Raw genomic sequence first — 24,674 nt, 5'->3', positions numbered from 1 at the left:
ATGCTGGAGATAGTTTGGACATGTGTGAAGAGAGATGCTGGAGATAGTTTGGACAAGTGTAGGAGAGAGATGTTGGGAATGGTTTGGACATGTGTAGGAGAGAGATGCTGGGAATGGTTTGGACATGTGTAGGAGAGAGATGCTGGGTATGGTTTAGACATGTGTGGTGGGGTAGAAATGCTGGGTAAATACATAGGAGGACAGATACTGGAGATGGTTTGGACATGTGCAGAGGAGATATGCTGGAGACAGCTTGGACATGTGTGTAAAAAAAAAGATGCTGAGTATATCAGAACAAGGATGCTGGGGACAGTGTGGACATGTGTGGTGGGGTAGAAATGCTGGGTAAATACATAGGAGGACAGACACTGGAGATGGTTTGGACATGTGCAGAAGAGAGATAATGGAGATGATTTGGACATGTGTAGAAGAAAGATGCTGGGTATATCAGAACAAGGATGCTGGGGTCAGTGTGGACATGTGTGGTGGGGTAGGGATGTTGGGTAAATATATACATAGGAGGACAAACGCTGGAGATGGTTTGGACATGTGCAGAAGAGAGATGCTTAAGACAATTTGGACATGTTAAAAAATCAAAAGTGACATGACATTCTTCTGTTATTTTCACTTATAGCAGTGGTTCTCAAACTTTCTGACAACTCATTTAATGCATTTTTATTAGAAAATCAGTATTTAATACAGAATAAGAAATTTAGGCATTATTTCCTTTGATAAGAGATAAAAAAGCGTTTTTTTTTAAATTTATAGCTAATTGGAATGAAACCTTTTTTGGTGATTAAGATAAATATAATAAATTTTATTGCTACATTAATCAGAAAAATAATGGAATCCTAGTTTTAATAGATTTTAATATATTTTGTAACTAAGTTGAGGTGACTTCCTTAATAAATGAAAAGTTGAGAGATACATGTTTGACAAAAATAAAATATTTTCTTTAGTGAAAAAAATATTAATGCATTATTTCATTCTCAAGGTGAATAGAAGTGAGGAAATGAGTAAAATAATGACATGATAGTAAGTACAGTATGACATTTTTGTTTGAGGTGACTTACAAAGAGAAAGAAAAGATGAAACATGTGTAAAAGAGGTATTAGTGAAGTGACATGAGCCTTGAGGTGAATAGAAGTGAGGAAATGAGTAAAATAATGACATGATAGTAAGTACAGTATGACATTTTTGTTTGAGGTGACTTACAAAGAGAAAGAAAAGATGAAACATGTGTAAAAGAGGTATTAGTGAAGTGACATGAGCCTTGAGGTGAGTAGAAGTGAGGAAATGAATAAAAAAATTATATGATAGTAAGTACAGTGTGATGTTATTTTTGTTTGAGGTGACTTACAAAGAGAAAGAAAAGATGAAACATGTGTAAAAGAGGTTTTAGTGAAGTGACATGAGCCTGGAGGTGAATAGAAGTGAGGAAATGAGTAAAATAATGACATGATAGTAAGTACAGTATGACATTTTTGTTTGAGGTGACTTACGAAGGGAAAGAAAATATGAAACATGTGTAAAAGAGGTATTAGTGAACTGACATGAGCCTTGAGGTGAGTAGAAGTGAGGAAATGAGTAAAAAATGACATAATAGTAAGTAAATTGTGACGTTATTTTCGTTTGAGGTGACTTACAGAGAAAGAAAAGATGAAACATATGTATAAGAGGTATTACTGAACTGACATGAGCCTGGAGGTGAATAGAGGTGAGGACATGTGTAAATAAATGGCGTAAATATTGACATGACGTTATTTTCGTTCGCGGTGAAATGTGAGCGAAAGGAGAGACAGGACATGCGTAAAAGAGATAATGGAGAACTGAGAAGAACCTGGAATTGACTAAATGTGAGGAAATGAGTAAAAAAAATGACAAATATTGACAAAACGCAAATACAAGGGTGACATTTTAATTTGGGGCGACTTCCAAGCGAGAGGATGAATGGAGTGAGTGCGTGGAAGGTTTTAATGAGTGAACAAAAGCCTGGAGGTGAAAAAAATGAGGAAATTATTAAAAAAATGACAAATATTGACATGACATTGTTTTCGTTTGGGGCGACTTCCAAGCGAGAGGATGAATGGAGTGAGTGCGTGGAAGGTTTTAATGAGTGAACAAAAGCCTGGAGGTGAAAAAAATGAGGAAATGAGTAAAAAAATGACATAAATATTGACATGACATTGTTTTTGTTTGGGGCAACTTCCCAGCGAGAGGATGAATGGAGTGAGTGCATGGAAGGTTTTAATGAAGTGACAAAAGCCTGGAGGTGAAAAAAATGAGGAAATGATTAAAAAAATGACAAATATTGACATGACATTGTTTTCATTTGGGGCGACTTCCAAGCGAGAGGATGGATGGAGTGAGTGCGTGATAGGTTTTAATGAACGAACAAAAGCCTGGAGGTGAAAAAAATGAGGAAATTATTAAAAAAATGACAAATATTGACATGACATTGTTTTCGTTTGGGGCGACTTCCAAGCGAGAGGATGGATGGAGTGAGTGCGTGGAAGGTTTTAATGAACGAACAAAAGCCTGGAGGTGAAAAAAATGAGGAAATGATTAAAAAAATGACGTAAATATTGACAAAACGTATATACAAGGGTGACATGATTTTCGTTCGGGGTGACATCCAAGCGAGAGGATGGATGGAGTGAGTGCGTGGACGGTTTTAATGAACGAACAAAAGCCTGCAGGTGAAAAAAATGAGGAAATTAGAAAAAAAATTACAGATATTGACATGACATTGTTTTCGTTTGGGGCGACTTCCAAGCGAGAGGATGAATGGAGTGAGTGCGTGGAAGGTTTTAATGAACGAACAAAAGCCTGGAGGTGAAAAAAATGAGGAAATGAGTAAAAAAATGACGTAAATATTGACAAAACGTATATACAAGGGTGACATGATTTTCGTTCGGGGTGACATCCAAGCGAGAGGATGAATGGAGTGAGTGCATGGAAGGTTTTAATGAACGAACAAAAGCCTGGAGGTGAAAAGAAAGCGTCAAAAAAGCCTTAAATTACCTGACCCTTCCCTGACACCACTGGCACTGCGGCCCCTTCCAGCCCGCCTCACATATACACTGCTCGTCCGCACACTTCCCGTGGCCGCACACGTCACTGCACTGCTCCTGTCCGTCCGCACGCCCCTGCCGGCTCCACACTATCGCTAACACTAAGGCCACTGTCCGCAGCGCCGCGTATTTCCTCAAAAACTTCGATTTGAACAAGAATTTCTGGAGGTCCGCCGCCATCTTGGAGCTGCCATCTCTCCACTAGTGACCATGTTATCGTACTCGGAGCACCTTATTTTCTGAATTCTGACTCATATTTAATGCCAAAAACCAACAAAAACTAACCATTTTAACGATAACTATATGGAAGGCCAGTTATTGGAGTAGAGGAAACAGTTTTGGGCTGAGTACGACAATCTCCCATCTTTCCACTAGTGACCATGTTATCGTACTCGGAGCACCTTATTTTCTGGTCTCTGACTCATAATTATTGCTAAGAAACACCAACAATTATCAATTTTAACGATAACTATGTATGAAGCCAATTATATGAGTGGAGGAGACAGTTTTGGGTTGGTAATCGACAAATACAAGAGGCTGAGTACGACAATCTGGTAACGGTACTAGTGACGTCACTCGAAAAAACATTGAGAATAAAGGAAAATAAAGGAGTAAATAAAGGAATGAGTAAATTTTTCTTGTCTAGATAATTATTGCAGTGCTTTTAGGGGCTTTTTTTTACCCGTGTCATCCATATATTGTCCCTATCCACAACCTCCTCTCTATTTATGACATCTCAGCATTTCATCAGGATTAAAAGGAATAAATAAATGATTGAGTGAATTTTTGATGTCTAGATAAATACTGGAGTGCTTTTGGGGGCCTGTTACACCCATGTCATCCATATATTCTACCTATAAGTATCTCAACCTCCTCCCTATTTATGATATCTCAGCATCTCGTCTCGATTAAAGGGAAATAAATGACGGAGCGAACTTTTTATGTCTAGGTCATTATAGCAGTGCTTTTTGGGGCTTGTTTCACCCGTGTCATTTTCCTACGGTACAGTACATAGCTAGCTCCCCTTGTCACGTACAGCATCCCATCTCGGCTTTTGTGGATGAATATTTAACGAATTATACTTGTTTTTCGCTGTCCAAGAAAATATTGTAGTGCTGCCTTTTGTATTTGTTTCACCCATTTCATATTGATGGTGATGATGATGATGACAGAGAGAGAGAGAGAGAGAGAGAGAGAGAGAGAGAGAGAGAGAGAGAGAGAGAGATTGCCTTAGTTTATTATCTTTCTCCCTTGTTGTTTACCTGCAACAATAAACCATCAATCAATCAATCATTCTCTCTCTCTCTCTCTCCAGCATTCTTCTGATACACCCAGCATCTCTCTCTCCCCTCCAGCATCTCTTCAACAGACAATAAAAGGATCAAATTCTATCAAAGATTCATTTATTTTTGCGAGCATTATAAAAAAGGACAGTCTTATCTCATTACCTTATCCTCTTTGGCTAAACACACACACAAACACACAAAATAAATAAATAAATACAATATACTGTTTAAGAATGAATGGTAGTAGTAGTAGTAGTAGTAGTAGTAGTAGTAGTAGTAGTAGTAGTAGTAGTAGTAGTAGTAGTAGTAGTAGTAGTCATAGTAGTAGTAGTAGTAGTAGTAGTCATAGTAGTAGTAGTAGTAGGATGTAAATAAAAAGGGGATTGGATACCTTAAAATACTACAGGGTTATCCTACTCTATTGAAGCTCATGTGTTGGGCTGCAAAGACTGACTGATACTGAATCCTCTGCAGCCTCTCTTATACCAATACTGAGATAGATAGATAGATAAAAAGATATGTAGCTAGATAGGAAGATAGAAAGATAGATAGATAGAAAGATAGAAAGAGAGAGAGAGAGAGAGAGAGAGAGAGAGAGAGAGAGAGAGAGAGAGAGAGAGAGAGAGAGAGAGAGAGAGAGAGAGAGAGAGAGAGAGAGAGAGAGAGAGAGAGAGAGATTATACACTAACAACCTATTTAATATATATCTTGTACAAGGTCATTTTAAGTACATACATACTCTTGGCAGCATCAGAATCCCTCTATGCACACTTCAATCCTTCTAGCTGTGGCATCAGGATCAACTTGGAATCAGAACCTCTTTAAACACTTCCAACACTGTATGAATTGAATGAGGTTAGGTTCAGTCTGTATACTTGGCATTGGAACCTCTGTAATTGAACCCACTGTACACTTTGGATCAGAACCTTTATAGAAACTAGCCGTCAGAACCTTTCCGCACACTCCCAACCCTTTAAAAACTGCATGAGGTTGAGTTGAGTCCATACACTTTGCATTGGAACCTCTGTACACATGGCTAACACTGTATAAATTGTATAGGGTTGGCTTGAGTTGCATTAGAACAGCCATATAAAGGTTTAAGTCCATAGAGTCCATACACTTTGCATCAGAACCTCCATATAAAGGTTTAAGTCCATAGAGTCCATATACTTTGCATCAGAACCTCCATACACACTCCCAACCCTTTATAAATCACAGGAGGTTCGTTTCCACAGACCCCATTGTAAATACATGCTCGTAAAACACACATTTGCATCCCTCTATAAGAAACAAATTAGTACGAGGGATGGAAGTCAACCATCGAGATTTTATACACTTAAGAGAATGTGTATAAGGAATAGAATCTGATCCTCCTATAATACACTTGAGAATCCCTATAAACGCCTAACCCTGTATGTAAGTTGGCTAAGAATATGTATAAGGGATGGAAGTCGATCCTATTATACACATATGAGAATCTCTATAGACGCCTAACCCTGTATATAAGGTGGTTGAGGTTAGCGCATGGAAGTTGATTCTCCTATTACATACATATCAGAATCCCTATAGACGCCTGACCCTGTGGCTATGAACATGTATGAGGGATGGAAGCCGATTCTCCTATAGATGCCTCAACCCTGTATGTAAGGAAGCTGAGAATATTTATAAGTGATGGAAGTCGATTCTCCTATTATACACTTATCAGAATCCCTATAGACGCCTGACCCAGTATGTAAGGTGGCTGGGAATGTGTATAAGTGATGGAAGTCGATTCTCCTATTATACACATATCAGAATCCCTATAAACGCCTAACCCTGTATGTAAGGTGGCTGAGAATGTGTATAAGTGATGGAAGTCGATTCTCCTATTATACTGTAAGGAATTAAGGGTTGTTTGGGAAGTAATGGAGCATCAATATTAGCAGTTGTGGGTCAAATGCTCCGTGTCGCTTATAGATTACCATTATTTCCCAAACAACCCTCAATTCCCAACAATACACTTATGGGAATCCTTATAGATGCCTCAACCCTGTGTGTGTGACGGCTGAGGTTAGGTTCAAGTCTTGCATATGGACGAAGGCATACCGAGTGTCCTGTCACGTAGAGGTTACAAGTCTATGTACATGTGTTGGTGGTGGTGCATAAGTCCTTCCTTGATGGCAGTAGAGTCACACTGTTCATCTTGTGAATAAAAAAATCTGTATTCTTATGATGCTGAACTGAAGAATACATAAATAAGTTGCTTGGGATATGTGCGTTCTAACAGTACGATGCCTAGGCACACTAATGAGATGCTTCTAAGGCACGGAACACTGACTAAACCAACATGAATATCAGAGTACCTTATGCATGACTAGATGAAGAGATGGAGGTCCTTACACTTAACACAATCATCTTGATTCTAGACTAAAAACATACAAAAACTAAACCTAAACTCCCTACCACTGAGATCATTCTCTTCCCTGGCACAGAGGATGAATACTGAGCAGAAACCAATGACTGAGCTGCACAGGGTGGGACCAGGCGCCAGACCAACACCCACCAGCCTGTGCTGCAGAGATGACTGTCAAAGAAAAACAAATACTGGAACCATTCACAGGGCCCCAGATGGGGGGGTGGACACCCCCCATCTGCTAAAAGGTTCACTTTCTGAGAAAGTAAAACGAAAAACTAATATTAGAACCATTCACAGGGCCATACTCCAGGAGGGAGGGGGGTTGGACGACCCCCATCTGCTAAAAAGTCAACTTTCTGAGAAAGTCAAAATAAAATACTGGGACAAAAGTCCCAATTTTTCAAAACCCTGAACTCCAGGTGATGAAGCTGGCCTCCCTCGCCACTCAGCCCACTCCACGTGGCCACAAAGGAGGGCCACATTTAGTGTCAAAAGACCTCTCCTATTACAGGTGTGGGCACGCACGCCCCTGGCTCACACTGCTCCAGTAACAAACAATGATGAGTCACAATGAACTCAGCCAGTGAGCACCGCCATCACAGCTGGACACTCATGCAAACACACAACTTGGAAAAGAAGTACAGAATTTTTTTGCTTATGACAACTTAAGTGAATGTCTCAGCCAATGATGACCTAATCCTATGTCTGCTTAGCGCCATGGTGACCTAACTCCTCATCTTCCCTGTCTCCCATCACCAACTAATTCCCTGCCTTCTTCCCTCCTCCCTTCTGCAGCTTCTTTCCACCAGGCTCTGAGGGGGACAGGTCCAGGCTCCCCCTACGGCTGCTGAACAGACTCCCGGGGGCTGTCCTGAAGAGGGAGAGCATCTTAGGCCTGCCCTTCTTGGCCTGGGTGACCTGGGCTGGGTGGGTCAAAGAGTCACTGGGGTAAGGTGACAGTTGCAGTAACGGTGGTGGTGGTTTTGTGTATTTGGAGATTTCGGTGGTTTGGGTTGCGTCAGTTTGGTGGGACGGTCGTGGTGGTGGTGGTGGTGGTCTTTGCTGAGTGGTCTGGGTGTCTGGGTGGCTTAGTGCTGACCCTGGTGTTGGGGGCTTTTTATGACCTGTGACCTGCTCCATCAACTCAGCCAGGTCAGCTTCCAAGGCCTCCACTGTGCTGTTCTTCCCTGTGGAACTCACCGCTGAAGTTTCGAATAGGTCCTGGGAATTGGATCGAACCCCATGCAAGGCCTTATGTGGGTTTGAATGCCTCTTTGTGGGTTCAGAATCCCTTGTGGAGGTGCTGGATGTGGGTTTGAATAGCCTATCCTGGTGGCTTGTGGGGTTGTGCAGGTCATCCAGATCAGATTGAATACTATGTGAGGTCAGTAGTGAGCTTGAATCCCTTGTGGAGGTGCTGGATGTGGGTTTGAATAGCCTATCCTGGTGGCTTATAGCATCGTTTAGGCTCTCTTGGCTAAAAGTATGAGATTGAATACCCTGCGAGGTCTGATGTGGGGTTGAATGCCTTTTAGAGTACGGTGATTCATCTCTTGCATAGCTCGGAGGGTCAAATAGATTCTCCTGAGAGTATGCATCTCTTCGGTAACTCGCTGTGACATCTGATAAATCCTCCTGTGAGAACGCATCTGATCTAACCCCTTTATGTGACCCCAAGTGCCTTCTGGCGTACGGTGATCCCTCTCTGGAGTAGCTTAGAGGGTTGGCGAACAGGTCCTCTTGGGAAAAGGTATCCGATCTTGCTGTGGGATTGAGGATATTGTCGTGTGAGTGTGCATCCAACCTGGCCCACTGCGACGTGCTTAGCGACCCCGAGTGGTGTTTCATGTACGGCGACGCGTCCCTGGAGTAGCTGGGAGGGTCGGAGTAGAGTCTGTCACGCCGCACACAGTCCAGAAAGTCCTTGTGTTGCTGTACGTTGGCTTTGAAGGTGTGTGGGTCGGAGGGGCAGCCCGGGACACCCTCCAATTGGGGCGTAGTGTGTCTGCCCTTGCTGCTGTCGCGTACCAGGTTGTCTTGACTCTGACTTCTGTTCTTGACCGAAGTACTCAAGTGCGATTTACGGCGTAGTCTCTCTAGGGTGCGCGGGCGGGAGTGTGGTGGACGGATGCTGGTGCTGGAGCCTCGCTGGGGGGTGGCCTCCCTGTCCTCGGCCTGCCTGGGGATGGAGGAAGCCCTGCTGGCCGGCGCTGACCTGAACCGGAAGGCTGACCTACCCCCTGGTGACCCATAGCTGTCTCTGAGGATGGAGGGTCAGGTTAGGAGGGCATGATACTGTGTGTGTTCGTAAAAGTTTGTGGAAGCTGTGAGGCATTGGTCTTTGGTTCGGAATAAGGGGGTGTTGTATACGGTCCATATTATAAAATGTCTCAGGCTCCCATTACGAGTGTTTCCCATGGCCACAGACAAGAGTAACCAGGTGTCTTGGTGTTAAAGGAAGCTGTGATGTGTTGGTCTTTGGTTTAAAATAAGGGAACACTGATTAAGGACCATACTATCAAACATCTCAGGCTCCCATCATGACAGTTTCCCTCAGCCACAGAGAAGAGTGACTGGGTGTCTTGGTGTTATAGGAAGCTGTGATGTGTTGGTCTTTGGTTCAGAATAAGGGAGTGTTGTATACCATCCATGTTATCAAAAGTCTCAGGTGTCCATTATAACAGTTTCCCACGGCCACAGAGAGGAGTAACCGCGTGTCTTGGTGTTATAGGAAGCTGTGATGTGTTGGTCTTTGGTTCAGAATAAGGGAACACTGATTAAGGACCATACTATCAAACATCTCAGGCTCCCATCATGACTGTTTCCCTCAGCCACAGAGAAGAGTAACTGGGTGTCTTGGTGTTATAGGAAGCTGTGATGTATTGGTCTTTGGTTTAAAATAAGGGAACACTGATTAAGGACCATACTATCAAACATCTCAGGCTCCCATCATGACAGTTTCCCTCAGCCACAGAGAGGAGTAACCGTGTGTCTTGGTGTTAAAGGAAGGCTGTGATGTGTTGGTCTTTGGTTCAGAATAAGGGAACACTGATTAAGGACCATACTATCAAACATCTCAGGCTCCCATCATGACAGTTTCCCTCAGCCACAGAGAAGAGTAACCAGGTGTCTTGGTGTTATAGGAAGCTGTGATGTGTTGGTCTTTGGTTTAAAATAAGGGAACACTGATTAAGGACCATACTACCAAACATCTCAGGCTCCCATCATGACTGTTTCCCTCGGCCACACAGAGGAGTAACCGCGTGTCTTGGTGTTATAGGAAGCTGTGATGTGTTGGTCTTTGGTTTAAAATAAGTGGGCACTGATTATTTCTGTATTACCTAGTTTAAAATAAGTGGGCACTGATTATTTCTGTATAACCTAGTTTAAAATAAGTGGGCACTGATTATTTCTGTATTACCTAAAGTCTAAAGGAAGTACTGATGTGTTTAGGTTTGTCTCTCAAGTTCCAACACTGTAAAATCATCTCAATACCTTTCTTTTTTATGAGTTGCGATACATAATTTTTGAGGCTTCTTAAATATTTTGTATGGAGCATTTTTTTTTGCTCTTACTAAACTGAATGAAAATATATATAATAAATTTGCCCTTTTAAAACCTTTGCAATATATCATTCTTAGTCCTTAAAGATTATGAGAGAGAGAGAGAGAGAGAGAGAGAGAGAGAGAGAGAGAGAGAGAGAGAGAGAGAGAGAGAGAGAGAGAGAGAGAGAGAGAGAGAGAGAGAGAGAGAGAGAGAGAGAGAGAGAGAGAGAGAGAGAGAGAGAGAGAGAGAGAGAGAGAGAGAGAGAGAGAGAGAGAGAGAGAGAGAGAGAGAGAGAGAGAGAGAGAGAGAGAGAGAGAGAGAGAGAGAGAGAGAGAGAGAGAGAGAGAGAGAGAGAGAGAGAGAGACTTACCAATGCAATCACAGTCTCCTGGATGAGCCGCGACCTTTTTTAGAATCACTATAAACAGAGACAACAGCACATGGGTTAGTCCACACTCAAGGGTTAGTCTACTGGGAATAGTAATAACAGTAATAGTAATAATAATAATAATCTACATCCTGGTGACCCATGATTTTGAGGACTAATGGAGGGAAGGCAAGGAAGGTTTGTCAGAACAGAAGGGAGTTTGAGGTTTGTGAATAAGTGTTTGAATTTGTCTGTGAAATCCAAAATATGAGTCAGTGAAAGAAATTGTGGTTTATGAAGACTGAGGTTCACTAAATTGAGGTTCACAAACCCAAGGGAACAAAATTGAAGACAAAGATGAAAGAAGAAAAAAACTCAAGTTCACAAAAATGAGATAAACAAAATCAAGGTTCACAAAATCAAGGTTCACAAAATCAAGGTTCTGCAGCAGTGAGTGTCCCTGGCACTGTTAGCCTGTGACCCTGAGCTGCAGACTGTCTTGAGGGCCGGGCTCAGCGCGTCAGTCATTAAGTAATACTAGTAATAACAATAATAATAATGAATGATAATTATAATAATATTACTATTACCATCAATAATCATCACCATCATAATAATAATATATAATGCATTAACTCCCATGTTATATCAAACCCACATAATTTTTATTCCCAAAGTACAACTAAATAACAAAGCAAAGTGTCATATAATATATATATATATATATATATATATATATATATATATATATATATATATATATATATATATATATATATATATATATATATATATATATATATATATATAACAGAATGCACTGCCACATTTTTTAGCAACACCCTTTATAAAAACATTCTACAGAACACCCAGACAACCTTTCCTTCACTTGTAGATGGCCCGGCACACCACACACAGCCTCTCTGTCCCCTGGGCATGCAGGCAAGAGAAATGAAGGGGTGCAGGCGGCCCAGCCCACCCCGGCCTGCCTCACCATGCACAGGGCGGCACACAGCACACAGCACACTACTCACTGCTGCTGCTGCTGTTTGGAGAGCCTGCTGGGACCCAGGACGAGGGACGACCCGGGCACGTAGTTGATGTTCCCGGTGGGCGATGTTATGTTGGGCAACGCCACCATGCGCTGCGGGGAGTCAAAGATCTCACCAATGCTGCCGCTGGAGAGGCTGCCGCAGCTGTCCTGGGGGAGGCAAGGGAGGTGCAGTTAGAGTAGGGTAGGGCAGGTTTAGTTAGGGTAGGTTAGATTAGGGTTAGAGTAGGCTAGGGTAGGGTAGGGTTGGTTAGATTAGGTTAGGATAGGTTAAATCAGGTTAGGCTAGGTTAGGTAAGGGTAGATTTGGGTTGGGTAGGTTAGGTTAGGTATAGGGTGGTTGGGTCTGGTTTAGTCAGGTAATAGGCCATGTTAGGCTAGATAACATTAAACTGTGTGACCTCTCGAGTAACCTACCTGCCCAATGAGGGTCAGGTCGGCCTCCAGAGTGGCGGGAAGGTCCTGCAGAAACTGTTCCTTCAGCAGCTCACCCTTCTCGGCCTCAAACGCTGCCCTCTGACGGGAAAGGAGGAGAGAACGAAGGGAATTGATTACACAGTTCTCAATTCTTAACGGAGGCAGCGCTGAGGGACGTAAAGACTATGATAATACTGATAAGATGACATAATTGTGAGATAAGGTAAATACTGCAGCAGATAACATAGATAAGATAAGATAACATTGATAAGATAGCCAGATAACTGATATGATAAGAGACAGATAATTATAATGAGAAAAATGCTAAGATAACGGATGGAGAACTGATATAATAATAAGATAGAGATGAAATGAAATAACAGATAGAGAAATGATATGATAACATAGATAACATTGGGTTAAAAAAAATGTAAGCTGTCTAAGTTTTTTCAACACTCAGGACAAAGTTTCACCACTGAATCTGAAAGCCCCGCGTTTCTCTGGATCAGGTCAGGTTTTGGGCTACGTCGATTTTTTAAAAATCTGGTTTTATAAATAAATCAATTACATTTTTGTGACATTTTCGGTTGATTTTTGTTAACATTTCTCATCCAAAATAGGTTTTAAGATAAAAAAAATGTTTTCTAACACAATTCATTAATTAAATGTTACAAAAAAAGATTGCTTGCTGCCGTCTTGGGGTTGGTACTGTGCCACTCCAAGCTTGTGCAGAAGCTGTACAGTGCATCAAGTCCTTCTCTTCAGAGAACAAACAGAGCTGCTCTTCATGACTGTTGTGGGAGAAGGTGATGCCAGCACTGACAGGGAGGAGTTTTCATCCCTTTCCTTCCTTCACCTTCTCTTCCTTCCCTTTCTCTACTTCCCTGTCTCTCCTTCCCTTCCTTCCTTCCCCTTCCCTTTCTCTCCTTCCCCTTCTCTTCCTTCCCTTTCCTTTAATCCCCATCCCTTCCCCTCACTTCCTTTCCTTTCCCTTCCCTTCCTTCCTTTCCTTCACACACAAGTTTAAGGCAGATAGCTAATGCTAGATAAATGTAAAGGTACAGGACTTGATAGATACATGGACAATAGACAAGCTCCACCCAACACTCCTATATAGATACGCAAATAAGAAACAAGACAGAGATGAATAAATACATTAATATTGATATAAACAAGGGAAACTCTCTCTCTCTCTCTCTCTCTCTCTCTCTCTCTCTCTCTCTCTCTCAGCATCACACACTCCTTCCACCTTTCTCTCCCTTCCCTTCCTTTCCTTTCCCTTCACTCTCTCTCTCTCTCACGGCATCACACACTCCTTCCATATATATCTCTCTCTCTCTCTCTCTCTCTCTCTCTCTCTCTCTCTCTCTCTCTCTCTCTCTCTCTCTCTCTCTCTCTCTCTCTCTCTCTCTCTCTCTCTCTCTCTCTCTCTCTCTCTCTCTCTCTCTCGGCATCACACACTCCTTCCATCTTTCTCTCTCCCTTCCCTTCCTTTCCCTTCACTCATCCTCTCTCTCTCTCTCTCTCTCTCTCCCTCACCTCCCTGTTGAGCCTGATGGTGGCCTCGGCAAAGCTCCGCCTCTCCTCCTCCATCATCTCCCGCTCCCTCGCCAGCCGTTGCCTCTCCTTCACCAGCCCCTCCTCCTCCTCCACCAGCTGCCCCTCCACCAGGAACGACGCATCCCTCCCTGTGGCCTTCTCGGGGTCGTCTGCGGAGAGGGACAGACAAGGGAATAGATTAGAGAGAGGGAGGAGAGAGGGAATAGATTAGAAGAGGAATGGATTAGAAAGAGGGAATAGATTAGAAGAAGGGAATAGATTAGAGAGAGGGAGGAGAGAGGGATAGATTAGAGAGAGGGATAGATTAGAGAGGAATAGATTAGAGAGAGGGATAGATTAGAAGAGGAATAGATTAGAGAGGGAATAGATTAGAAGGGAATAGATTAGATTTGAAGGGAATAGATTAGAGAAAAGGGAGATTTGAAGAGGAATAGATTAGAGAGAAGGAAGAGAGAAAGAAGAGAGAGGAAATAGATTAATGGGAATAGATTAGATAGAAAGACTAGATAAAAAAAGCTTAATGGTGCAATAGGCCGCGACGTAAAACAAAAAACAACAAAAACAACAAAAAATAGAAGTCCGTAAATACCGAACACACTCTAGGCCTACCGCTCACACACACACACTAGGCCTACCACACACACACACACTCACACTTCTCAACAGCATAAGTGTGTGACCCCAACTCCTCCCTGGTGGCCTTCAGCTGCCTCCTCAGGTCATCCAGCTCCCCCTTCAGCTCCTTCTCCCTCTCTGTGCTGGCAGTGTTGTCGTTCCGCCGCGCTGAAAGGGATTTGGATTTGAGTGTGAGGCAGGATAAGGCAGGCTATTTCTTTCCCTTGCCTTTCCTTCCCTTCCCTTTCCTTCCTTTCCCTTTCCTTCCTTCCTTTCTTTCCCTTCCTTTTCTTTCCTTCTGCTTCCTTCCTTCCCCTCCCTTTCTTTTCTTGCCTTCCCTATCCCTTCCCTTCCTTCCCCTCTCCTTTTCTTTCCTTTCCCTCCCTTCCTTCCTCCCCTTTCCTTCCTTCCTTCTCCTTCTTCCCTTCTCTTTCCCTCCCTTCCTTCTCCTTCTTCCCTTCCCTTTCCCTCCCTTCCTTCCTCCCCTTTCTTTCCTTCCCTTCCCTTCCTTTCCTTTCCTTGCCTTCCTTACCTTGCCTTCCCTTCCTTTTCTTTCATTCTGCTTCCCTTCCCTCCCCTTCTTCCCTTCCTTCCCCTTGCCTTCTTTCCACTTTTTCCTCCTCCCCTTCTTCCCTTCCTTCCTCTTGCCTTATTTCCTCCCTTCCTTCCTTCCTTCCCTCCCTATCCCTACCTTCCCTTCCCCTCTCCCTTTCTCCCTCTCTCCCTTCCCTTCCTTCCTTTCTCCCTTCACACAAACTAATAACCAGATTGACCACCACCACTACCACCAGCACCACCCCCACTACCACCAGCACCACCTACCCCCAGCGGCCTCCTCCAGCATCAACACCATCGTCCTCATGTTCTGGTCGAAGGCTTGCTGGAGGCGGTCTCTGTACGCCGGGAACTCCATGTTGACGGCAAGATCATCCAGGCTGTCCATGCTGAAGGTGGATGACGTCGTGGATGAGTTCATGTCCCCGTCCGGAAGCTCTGGTACCATATCCACTTGCTGGGGGGGGAGAGATGGGGAGGTGGATGAGTGGATGAAGACAGATAGATAGATGGATGGATGGATAAAATAAGTGACTGGATGAGAGAATGAATGAAGGAAAGAGAGAAAGGAGGAGAGGAAAAAGGAAAAAAAAGGAGAGAAGAAATAAAGAAAAAAAAGAATGAGAAAAAGAGGGAGAGGAAGAAAGAGAGGAAGGAAAAAAACAGAAAAAGTGAGGAAAAAAATGAAGGAAGGAAAGAAAGAAACAAAGAGAGAGAGAGAGAGAGAGAGAGAGAGAGAGAGAGAGAGAGAGAGAGAGAGAGAGAGAGAGAGAGAGAGAGAGAGAGAGAGAGAGAGAGAGAGAGAGAGAGAGAGAGAGAGAGAAAGAAAAAAAAAGAGAGAGGGAGAGAAAGAAAAAAAGACAGAAGGAGAGAGAGAGAGAGAGAGAGAGAGAGAGAGAGAGAGAGAGAGAGAGAGAGAGAGAGAGAGAGAGAGAGAGAGAGAGAGAGAGAGAATGAAAGAGAAAAAGAGAGAAAATGAAAGAGAAAAACAGAGAGATAGGGAAAGAAAGAAACAAACAAACAAACAAAAAATAAGAAAAAGAGAAAAAGAATGAAAGAAAAAAAAAGAAAGACAGAGGGAAAGGGAAAAAAAAGACAACTAAATAAATAAAAAATCAAATCAAATCAACAAACAAATAAATACAAACAGAAGCGTCCAACATCATTACCTTGGAGTACTTTTCGACGGCCTTGGACACGCTGGAGGATATTCTGAGGAGGCTGGACTTGAGCTGACCATTCTCCTCGTTGACCTGCCCGATCCACGCCTCATAGTGGGCCAGGACGCGCTTGTACAGCTCCTCCTCGTGCCTGCGGAAGAGGAATACATAGGAATACATAGGAGGAACAGACACCAGAAAACCTATCGGTCTATGGCGAGGGTGTCTGTTTAATCTCTGGTGAGGGTGTCTGTTTAACCTATGGCGAGGGTGTCTGTTTAATCTCTGGTGAGGGTGTCTGTTTAACCTATGGCGAGGGAGGAGGAGGAGGAGGAAGAGGAGGAGGAGGAGGAGGAGGAGGAGGAGTGGAGGGCATGGGTGGAAGAAGGTTACATGGATCAGTGGATGAAACTCAAAGGAATAAAAAAACGAGAGAGAGAGAGAGAGAGAGAGAGAGAGAGAGAGAGAGAGAGAGAGAGAGAGAGAGAGAGAGAGAGAGAGAGAGAGAGAGAGAGAGAGAGTCATGGATGTGAGTGGAAAATAGATCGTGTCAGGTTAGGTCAGGTAAGGGCAGAAGGAAACACACAAACGCACGTACACACCTCACACTTGATGCCTCGGTCTTGGGGTCACATTACGTTGGGTTAGGTCAGGTCAGGCTTGGTTAGGCTGGGATGAAGTTGGGTGAGGTCAGGTTAGGTTGCAGATGTGGGTTAGGTCAGGTTAGGCTAGCTAGGTCATGTTGGGTTGAAGTTAGTTGAGGTCAAGTTATGTTATGTTAGGTTAGGTTACATTGCTGGTGTGGGTTAGGTCAGGTTAGGCTAGTTAGGTCATGTTATGTTATGTTAGGTCAGGTTATGTTGTTGATGTGGGTTAGGTCAGGTCAAGATAGTTGGGTCAGACTTGGTTAGGTTGGGTTGAGGTTGGGTGAGGTCTTGTTAAGTTAGGCTGAAGTGGGTTATGCTATGTTATGTTAGGTTATGTTGCGCTGTTGATGTGAGTTAGATCAGGTCAAGTTAGTTAGGTCAGACTTGGTTAGATTGGGTGAGGTCAGGTTAGGTTAGGCTGAGGTGGGTTAGGTCAAAAGGTCAAAGGGTTAGGTCAAAAGGTCAATGGGTTAGGTCAAAAGATCAAAGGGTTAGGTCAAAAGGTCAAGGGTTAGGTCAAAAGGTCAAGGGTTAGGTCAAAAGGTCAGAATCCACTCCCCCACACACCTCACACTGGACGCCTCGGTCTTCCACTTTGCCCTGGACCTGTTGGCGCGGGACAGCGTGGAGGAGAGGCTGAAGGACGGCTGGCGGGACTCTGATGCCCGGCCGCCCGACACCAGGCGATGGAGGCGGTCCTGGAGGCGAAGATTCTCCATCTGGTGGCGGGGAGGGAAGGAGGAGGAGGAGGTTGGGAAAGGCCTTGATACAGCGGAAACTTATATAGTAATGGTGATGATATACTGCTGCTATTAAAACTACTACTACGTCCCAGAACCCATCAACCCTTCCTGTCAACCCTGTCAAATTTCCCTTCCCCACACATCTGACAATTCAAACGCCCGTCAACCCTGTCAAATGTCCCTTCCCCACACATCTGACAATTCATACAGCCATCAACCCTGTCAAATGTCCCTTCCCCACACAATTCACACACCTGCCAAATCTCCCTTCCCCACACATCTAACAATTCATACACCTTCCAACCCTGTCAAATCTCCCTTCCCCACACAATTCACACACCCGTCAACCCTGTCAAATGTCCCTTCCACTCACCTCCTTCTTCTTGAGCTCGTGCTGGTGGTGTCCCTCGCGCTGCTGCATGACGCTGGTGAGCCTTCGGACCTGCGGCAGAAATCATCATCATCATCATCAGCTTACAATACTGCCACTTTCAAATGTATATGCGTATCATTCAAGGTATATACAAGGTGAAAGGCGACCAATACAGTAGCAATGGTAGCCTGAGAATCCATTTTTAGAAGCCATATGGGAAATTTTTCAGCAGCCTGACTTCAATAAGGGGACAGATGTGTATGATGTTCTTATGTTCTTATGCGTGTGTATGTGTGTGTATGATTCTCTATATAAGGAGGGAGGCAGCAAAGCGACAGAGTACATATGTGTGAATCTTTGTTGCAGCGACAGAGATACCACAAGAACATAAAAACACCAAAAAAAGCCCACTAAAATGAAGTATACAAGGTGGCGTACACAGCAATGGAGTATGTAGGTGTGTCAGTTATTCATATAAAGTAAAGGGCAACAAACACAGTGATGGAAGTGCCTCAAGAATCAATTTTTAGAAGCCATATCATTTTTCATTCATATAAAGGGCAACAAACACAGTGATGGAAGTGCCTCAAGAATCAATTTTTAGAAGCCATATCATTTTTCATTCATATAAAGGGCAACAAACACAGTGATGGTAGTGCCTCAAGAATCAATTTTTGGAAGCCATATCATTTTTCATTCATATAAAGTAAAGGGCAACAAACACAGTGATGGAAGTGCCTCAAGAATCAATTTTTAGAAGACATATAATCTTTCATTCATATAAAGGGCAACAAACACAGTGATGGAAGTGCCTCAAGAATCAATTTTTGGAAGACATATAATCTTTCATTCATATAAAGGGCAACAAACACAGTGATGGTAGTGCCTCAAGAATCAATTTTTAAAAGCCATATCGTCACCTTCGTAAACAAACCACTTGTCATTATTTTCAACTTTACAGGAAATCAGAAAAAGAACCGTCATCATCTCATTTGGCTCAAGATTTAGGCAGAAATGAAAAGGCCAATTCTAGAACACTCAGACCCTGAATGACGAAGGCAACTGTACAAAAACGGGCGTCACATGATGAAAAATTAATGTAGACAAAAACCAGGAAATCACTGAAAAAATGACTAAGACAATTATTTTACGAGGGTGACCATATAATTTTTCGACACCCAAACGGGACACTCTCGGCCTCACCTCGTCCTTCTCTGCCTTGAGCTTGGCGGCGAGGGTCTTGCTGTGTGAGGCTGCCTGGCGCTCCTTCTCCTGCGCCTCACACACCAGCCGCTCCTTCTCGTCCACCTCCCCCCGCAGGTCCTTGATGCTGTTCTGGAGGGATAGGACACACGAGGACATGAGGATGCTATAAGAGGGCAAATGCTGATCCTGCAAAGACTGTGTTGTAAAAGGATTCCAAATGATTTTCAAGTCGTTAACCTTTCTCTCTCTCTCTGTGTGTGTGTGTGTGTGTCTTGCTCTCTCTCTCTCTCTCTCTCTCTCTCTCTCTCTCTCTCATTTTGTTATTTTTTTCTTTACCTCTTTCTTTCCATCTTCCTTTTCTTCTCTCTCTATCTTTTTCTTTTAATTCTCTCTCTCTCTCTCTCTCTGTGTGTGTGTTTTTTCTTTTCCCCTCTAATTTTTTTTTCTCTCCCTCTCTCCCTGCCGCACCCCATACCTGGAAGTGGTTCATGTCAACAGTGTCTCGCCTTCGCTGGTCCTGCAGCACGCTGGTGTCGCGCACGGAGGAGCGGTACAGCTGCGTCACCTCCCAGAGCGCGTTGACCAGCGCCACCAGGTTCACGTGCTGGCCCTCCGTCTCGATGAGGGGGCAGCCAAGACCCAGACCCTGCAGCTCCTGGGAAGGGGGGAAGGAGTGGTAGGGGGAAGGGGCAGTGAGAGCGAGCCTATACCATAAACTACACTCCTACGGTCTTTCCTTTTTCCCTATCCTGTATATATCTTCTCCACTGACCAACTTCCTATTCTTAACTGTCTCTCTCTTCTTTTTTTCTCTTTTCTTACCTCCCTTTAGTAACTTATTTTTATCCTTTCCCTTCACTTTTTATCTCTCTCTTCCTCCTTCTTCACTTCTTCCCTTCCTTCCTGCCTCAGCCTACACAGGACCTTCCCTTCCTTCCTCTCCCCCCGGCCTGCTGACCTGCGAGAGGTAGACCACAGCACTCTGCAGGTTGGCGGTGGTGCAGAAGTAGGGCAGCGCCTCCAGAGCCGAGGAGTTCCTGAGCAGCCTGGGGTCCCCGCCATCCCCGGCATCCTTCAGGGACACCCAGAAGGCAAGCTGCCCGCGTCGAGTCTTCTCACACATCTGGAAAATAAGTGACTTTATTGCAGTTAGGAAAGTCACGTAGTACTGAAAAGGAAAGTGTGTGAATAAGAAGGAAAGAGGAACGAGAGGAGGAGGACCTAAGAAGCAATACAAAGCATTACAGCTCAAAAGAAGGAGGTGATGGGAGTCTGGCTTGGCTCATAACTTGCAACTCCAGACCCAGCAACTCACAGGACACCACCACACCAGAGACCCAGCCTTCACACCTCACCAGAGAACACAGAAGACCAAAGAACATAGAAGACCAAAGACTAGAGAACATACAAGACCAGAGAACATAAAAAAACAAAGACCTTAGAACACAGAAGACCAGAGAAAGGGCTGTATTTTTAAACATTTCGTCGCCCAAGTTCACCTATTTGACAAGGCTTTCCTAGGAGTTTGGAGCATTTCCAGGGGTAGTTTTATGACCCTGATGGTAGTATGACCCTTCTTCTGTACCATGAACCCGAAGAAACACTCATTAGAACCCGAATGACCCTTTCCTTGACCTTTAGAAATAGCTGTTAGGTCATTTCCAGGAGTAGCTTTCTGACCCTGGTGGTAGCATGACCCTTCTTCTGTACCATGAACCTTAAGAAACACTCACAAGGCTTTCCTAGGAGTTTGGGTCATTTCCAGGGGTAGCTTTATGACCCTGGTGGTAGCATGACCCTTCTTCTGTACCATGAACCTGAAGAAACACTCACAAGGCTTTCCTAGGAGTATGGGGTCATTTCCAGGGGTAGCTTTATGACCCTGATGGTAGCATGACCCTTCTTCTGTACCGTGAACCTGAAGAAACACCCACAAGGCTTTCAGAGGAGTTTGGGTCATTTCCAGGGGTAGCTTTAAGACCCTGGTGGTAGCATGACACAAATACACCATTATTAAGATCCTAGTGACCTGTAAATGAAAATAAATCACTAACAATCCCTTAAATAACAACCATAAAAATTCGATTACAGGGGAAACTAAACTAAATATCGAAGTCTTAGACCCACACATAACCTTATTTCAGGGGATTTTAAGGCTAAATAAGGTATACAAGGCGGTTTATTTAATCTCCGAGTTATTATTTATTTATATTTAGAAACAGCTGATGAGAAGGGAAAGCCGAAGCGACGCTCGTTCAAGGCTCCACGTGTCTCACAGGAACACAAATTATTAAGTATTATAAGCTCGTGTGACGGGATGATGACCTCCGTACCTTCTCTCATAGCCTGGACAGCCCCATGAAACAGTTAAATGGTGGGCAGTCACGCCGGTCAGTCACCAGTCACCCAGTCAGTCAGGGAACCGCTCAGCTGATCTTTGTTTACCTCCTCTCTCCCTCTCTCTTTCTCATGGAGGTAGAATTGGTGGAGTCGACACGGCCCGCTAATCCCATTCATTGAGGTGAAGCCGACGAACTATCAAATTTACGGCCAGAAGATGGGGGTGAGCGAGCCTGGTCGAGCCCATTAAGAGGGAGCCTGACCTGACAACACCTGACACCCGGCCGTAAATATGACAGCTCGGGAAGATTATGTCGACTCCACCAATTCTACCTCCATGCTCTCTCTCTCCAATGTTACCAGATTGTCGTACATGGAGTAGTTTTTGCCGATTTCCGACCAAAAACTATCGCACCCACACAGATAACGATATGAATTTGTAATTATTGTTAAAATCAGTAATTATCGATGCTCTTTTTGCAGTATTTATGGGCCAGAAACCGGAAAATACGTTTAGCGTACGATAATCTGGGAATGTTTTGTCTCTCTCTATCTGGTTTCCTCCTCTTCGTCTCCTTGTGGTTTTATTAATTATTTCTTTTTTTTTCTATATATTTTTCCTGTATATTTATTCATTTCCTCGTTCATTTTTACTTTTTTTTTTATTTTTTGCATCAGACACGCCCTCTCTCTCTCTCTCTCTCTCTCTCTCTCTCTCTCTCTCTCTCTCTCTCTCTCTTCAGGAAGCAAGATCTACGTACCTATATCATCATGAGAGAGAGAGAGAGAGAGAGAGAGAGAGAGAGAGTAAATTGCAATACAATAATTTATTTTTAGATTCTGCCGGAAGGAAAAGAATCTCTCTCTCTCTCTCTCTCTCTCTCTCTCTCTCTCTCTCTCTCTCTCTCAAGAAGGTACAGTTTGGGGTATATGCTATATGTGCGCTTGGCTTCAGTGCACATCTCCGTTACACCAATAGCCCCTTTAACGTGTTGGGTAAGGAAAGCAAGCCTCAAGGTATTCAATGCTTTACAAAACTCGCCTCCACACCCTGAACGCCCCGCACGAGGCATTCAACACCATGGCAGCATTATAAAAGCGATTCCAGCCGACGAGACCATTATTACAAAGAAAAAATAAAGTAAAAATAAAAATAAATACAGAAGAAAAAATGAGTGAAAAGAGAAAAATAAACAGAAAGAAAGAGAGAAAGTATAGAAAGGTCATCGAGAAGCCTAATTAGACGGTAAATTCACTGTAGAAAGCGGTATTATTATATATTATACCATGGATAAGCGTTTGACACACTGATATACGATGACTGCATGGTAGAAAAATATGACTAGTGCAATCGAGCGCCAGGCAGTCATTATAAAAATCTAAAAAGCGGTTTAATACAACGAACACAATTTTTACAGCTTCTTACAACGATGAGTGTATTATTGCAAATCTCACTAATACGATGAACTATTCTTAACAAGCTTTCATCGCTCATTTCATTATAAAAGTCGTCTGGATAAAATAAGTACAATAGTCATAGCCTCGCATACGACGAATCCATTGTAGGAACCCGACTACGATGACTGCATGGTAGAAAAATGTGACTAGTACAATGAGCGCGTTGTCCTCGTCATCTTCAGCCTAGCAAGGTCATTATAAAAAATCTATAAAGCGGTTTTACACAACGAATTCAATTTTTACAGTTTCCTACAACGATGATTGTATTATTGCAAATCTCACATATACGATGAACTATTTATAACAAACTTTCATCGCTCATTTCATTATAAAAGTCGTCTGGATAAAATAAGTACAATAGTCGTAGCCTCTCATACCACGAATCCATTGTAGGAACCCGACTACGATGACTGCATGGTAGAAAAATGTGACTAGTACAATGAGCGCGTTGTCCTCGTCATCTTCAGCCTAGCAAAGTCATTATAAAAAATCTAAAAAGCGGTTTAACACAACGAATACAATTTTTACAGTTTCTTACAACGATGATTGTATTATTGCAAATCTCACATATACGATGAACTATTTATAACAAGCTTGCATCGCTCTTACTTCATTATAAAATTCGTCTGGATAAAATGAATAGCCTACTTACAATAGTCGTAGCCTCTCATACCACGAATCCATTGTAGGAACCCGACTACGATGACTGCATGGTAGAAAAATGTGACTAGTACAATGAGCGCGTTGTCCTCGTCATCTTCAGCCTAGCAAAGTCATTATAAAAAATCTAAAAAGCGGTTTTACACAACGAATACAATTTTTACAGTTTCCTACAACGATGATTGTATTATTGCAAATCTCACATATACGATGAACTATTTATAACAAACTTTCATCGCTCATTTCATTATAAAATTCGTCTGGATAAAATGAATAGCCTACCTACACAATAGTCGTAGCCTCTCATACCACGAATCCATTGTAGGAAACCGACTACGATGACTGCATGGTAGAAAAATGTGACAAGTACAATGAGCGCGTTGTCCTCGTCATCTTCAGCCTAGCAAAGTCATTATAAAAAATCTAAAAAGCGGTTTAATACAACGAATACAATTTTTACAGTTTCCTACAACGATGATTGTATTATTGCAAATCTCACATATACGATGAACTATTTATAACAAGCTTGCATCGCTTACTTCATTATAAAAGTCGTCTGGATAAAATGAATAGCCTACTTACAATAGTCATAGCCTCTCATACCACGAATCCATTGTAGGAACCCGACTACGATGACTGCATGGTAGAAAAATGTGACTAGTACAATGAGCGCGTTGTCCTCGTCATCTTCAGCCTAGCAATTAAGGTCATTATAAAAAATCTATAAAGCGGTTTTACACAACGAATACAATTTTTACAGTTTCCTACAACGATGATTGTATTATTGCAAATCTCACATATACGATGAACCATTTATAACAAGCTTGCATATCGCTTACTTCATTATAAAAGTCGTCTGGATAAACTAAATAGCCTATACCTACACAATAGTCAATAGTTTTGTGGGAGCGGTGAGTAGCGGGCTTTTTTTTTTTTTTTTTCTCTGCACTCTTTTTGTTGCCCTTGAGCGGTCTCCTTTGCTGTAAAAAAAAAAAAAAAAAAAAAAATCACTACCCCGAGTACATTGCAGGAACCCGACTACGATAACTGCGATATAAAAAGCGAATACGATAAGCGACGGAAGCATTATGACTAGCCTTCTGTCCCTGTAAACTCATTGAAGGAGGCGTTACAGCACTATGGGAAGTCATTGTAGAAAGCATGATACAATGACTGCGATACAAATAGGCGATGTAATACCATAGAAGCATTATAACAAGC

General features: G+C 43.0%; 2 protein-coding genes and 2 long non-coding RNA genes across 17 annotated transcripts in view; 2 read left to right on the top strand and 2 right to left on the bottom strand.

Moving 5' to 3' along the window:
* The window catches only part of LOC127003047 (attractin-like protein 1), a 46,617-nt gene extending 43,346 nt beyond the window's left edge, over positions 1-3,271 (bottom strand). For 9 of the 10 annotated variants that reach the window (XM_050869417.1, XM_050869410.1, XM_050869412.1 and 6 more), the window contains exon 1: positions 3,025-3,271. In XM_050869417.1, the coding sequence (XP_050725374.1) occupies positions 3,025-3,254 (230 nt within the window). In that variant the 5' untranslated portion in view covers positions 3,255-3,271. The remainder of the gene's footprint in view (positions 1-3,024) is intronic. The other variant, XM_050869419.1, reaches the window with a different exon arrangement.
* Positions 1,114-2,998, top strand: LOC127003055 (uncharacterized). Its single transcript, XR_007756915.1, has 3 exons — positions 1,114-1,250; positions 1,538-2,106; positions 2,245-2,998. It is a non-coding gene; the product is annotated as an uncharacterized LOC127003055 (long non-coding RNA).
* A 2,510-nt stretch (positions 3,272-5,781) lies between the features above and the next one.
* Positions 5,782-21,851, bottom strand: LOC127003040 (afadin- and alpha-actinin-binding protein B-like). Of its 3 annotated transcripts, XM_050869402.1 has the most exons (14): positions 21,329-21,848; positions 19,954-20,118; positions 19,471-19,650; positions 18,993-19,124; positions 17,790-17,858; positions 17,241-17,392; positions 16,036-16,177; positions 15,134-15,323; positions 14,351-14,479; positions 13,676-13,845; positions 12,137-12,235; positions 11,703-11,869; positions 10,672-10,719; positions 8,871-9,015 (listed from the first exon to the last, which is right to left on the bottom strand). In XM_050869402.1, exons 2-13 carry the CDS (start codon positions 20,116-20,118, stop codon positions 10,680-10,682), a joined length of 1,635 nt encoding a protein of 544 aa, XP_050725359.1. In that variant the 5' UTR covers positions 21,329-21,848; the 3' UTR covers positions 8,871-9,015; positions 10,672-10,679. The 3 variants fall into 3 exon arrangements, with proteins under 3 accessions (XP_050725357.1, XP_050725358.1, XP_050725359.1); XM_050869400.1 differs by lacking the exon at positions 10,672-10,719 and having other exon boundaries at positions 5,782-9,015; positions 21,329-21,851; XM_050869401.1 differs by lacking the exons at positions 10,672-10,719; positions 21,329-21,848 and adding an exon at positions 20,829-20,848 and having other exon boundaries at positions 5,782-9,015.
* Positions 21,852-23,125: 1,274 nt separating this feature from the next.
* Positions 23,126-24,674, top strand: part of LOC127003044 (uncharacterized) — a 3,006-nt gene continuing 1,457 nt past the window's right edge. Inside the window, exons 1-2 of one of the 3 annotated variants that reach the window (XR_007756863.1) lie at positions 23,126-23,269; positions 24,160-24,674. The exon at positions 24,160-24,674 is cut by the window's right edge and continues 1,457 nt beyond it. This is a non-coding gene — a long non-coding RNA (uncharacterized LOC127003044). Of the gene's footprint in view, positions 23,270-23,417; positions 23,862-24,159 lie in introns of those variants that run through there. The other 2 variants (XR_007756862.1, XR_007756861.1) reach the window with 2 other exon arrangements.

The sequence above is a fragment of the Eriocheir sinensis genome, chromosome 24, assembly GCF_024679095.1.
Source record: "Eriocheir sinensis breed Jianghai 21 chromosome 24, ASM2467909v1, whole genome shotgun sequence".
Taxonomy (NCBI): domain Eukaryota; kingdom Metazoa; phylum Arthropoda; class Malacostraca; order Decapoda; family Varunidae; genus Eriocheir; species Eriocheir sinensis.
This window is presented reverse-complemented; position numbering and strand designations above follow the sequence as displayed.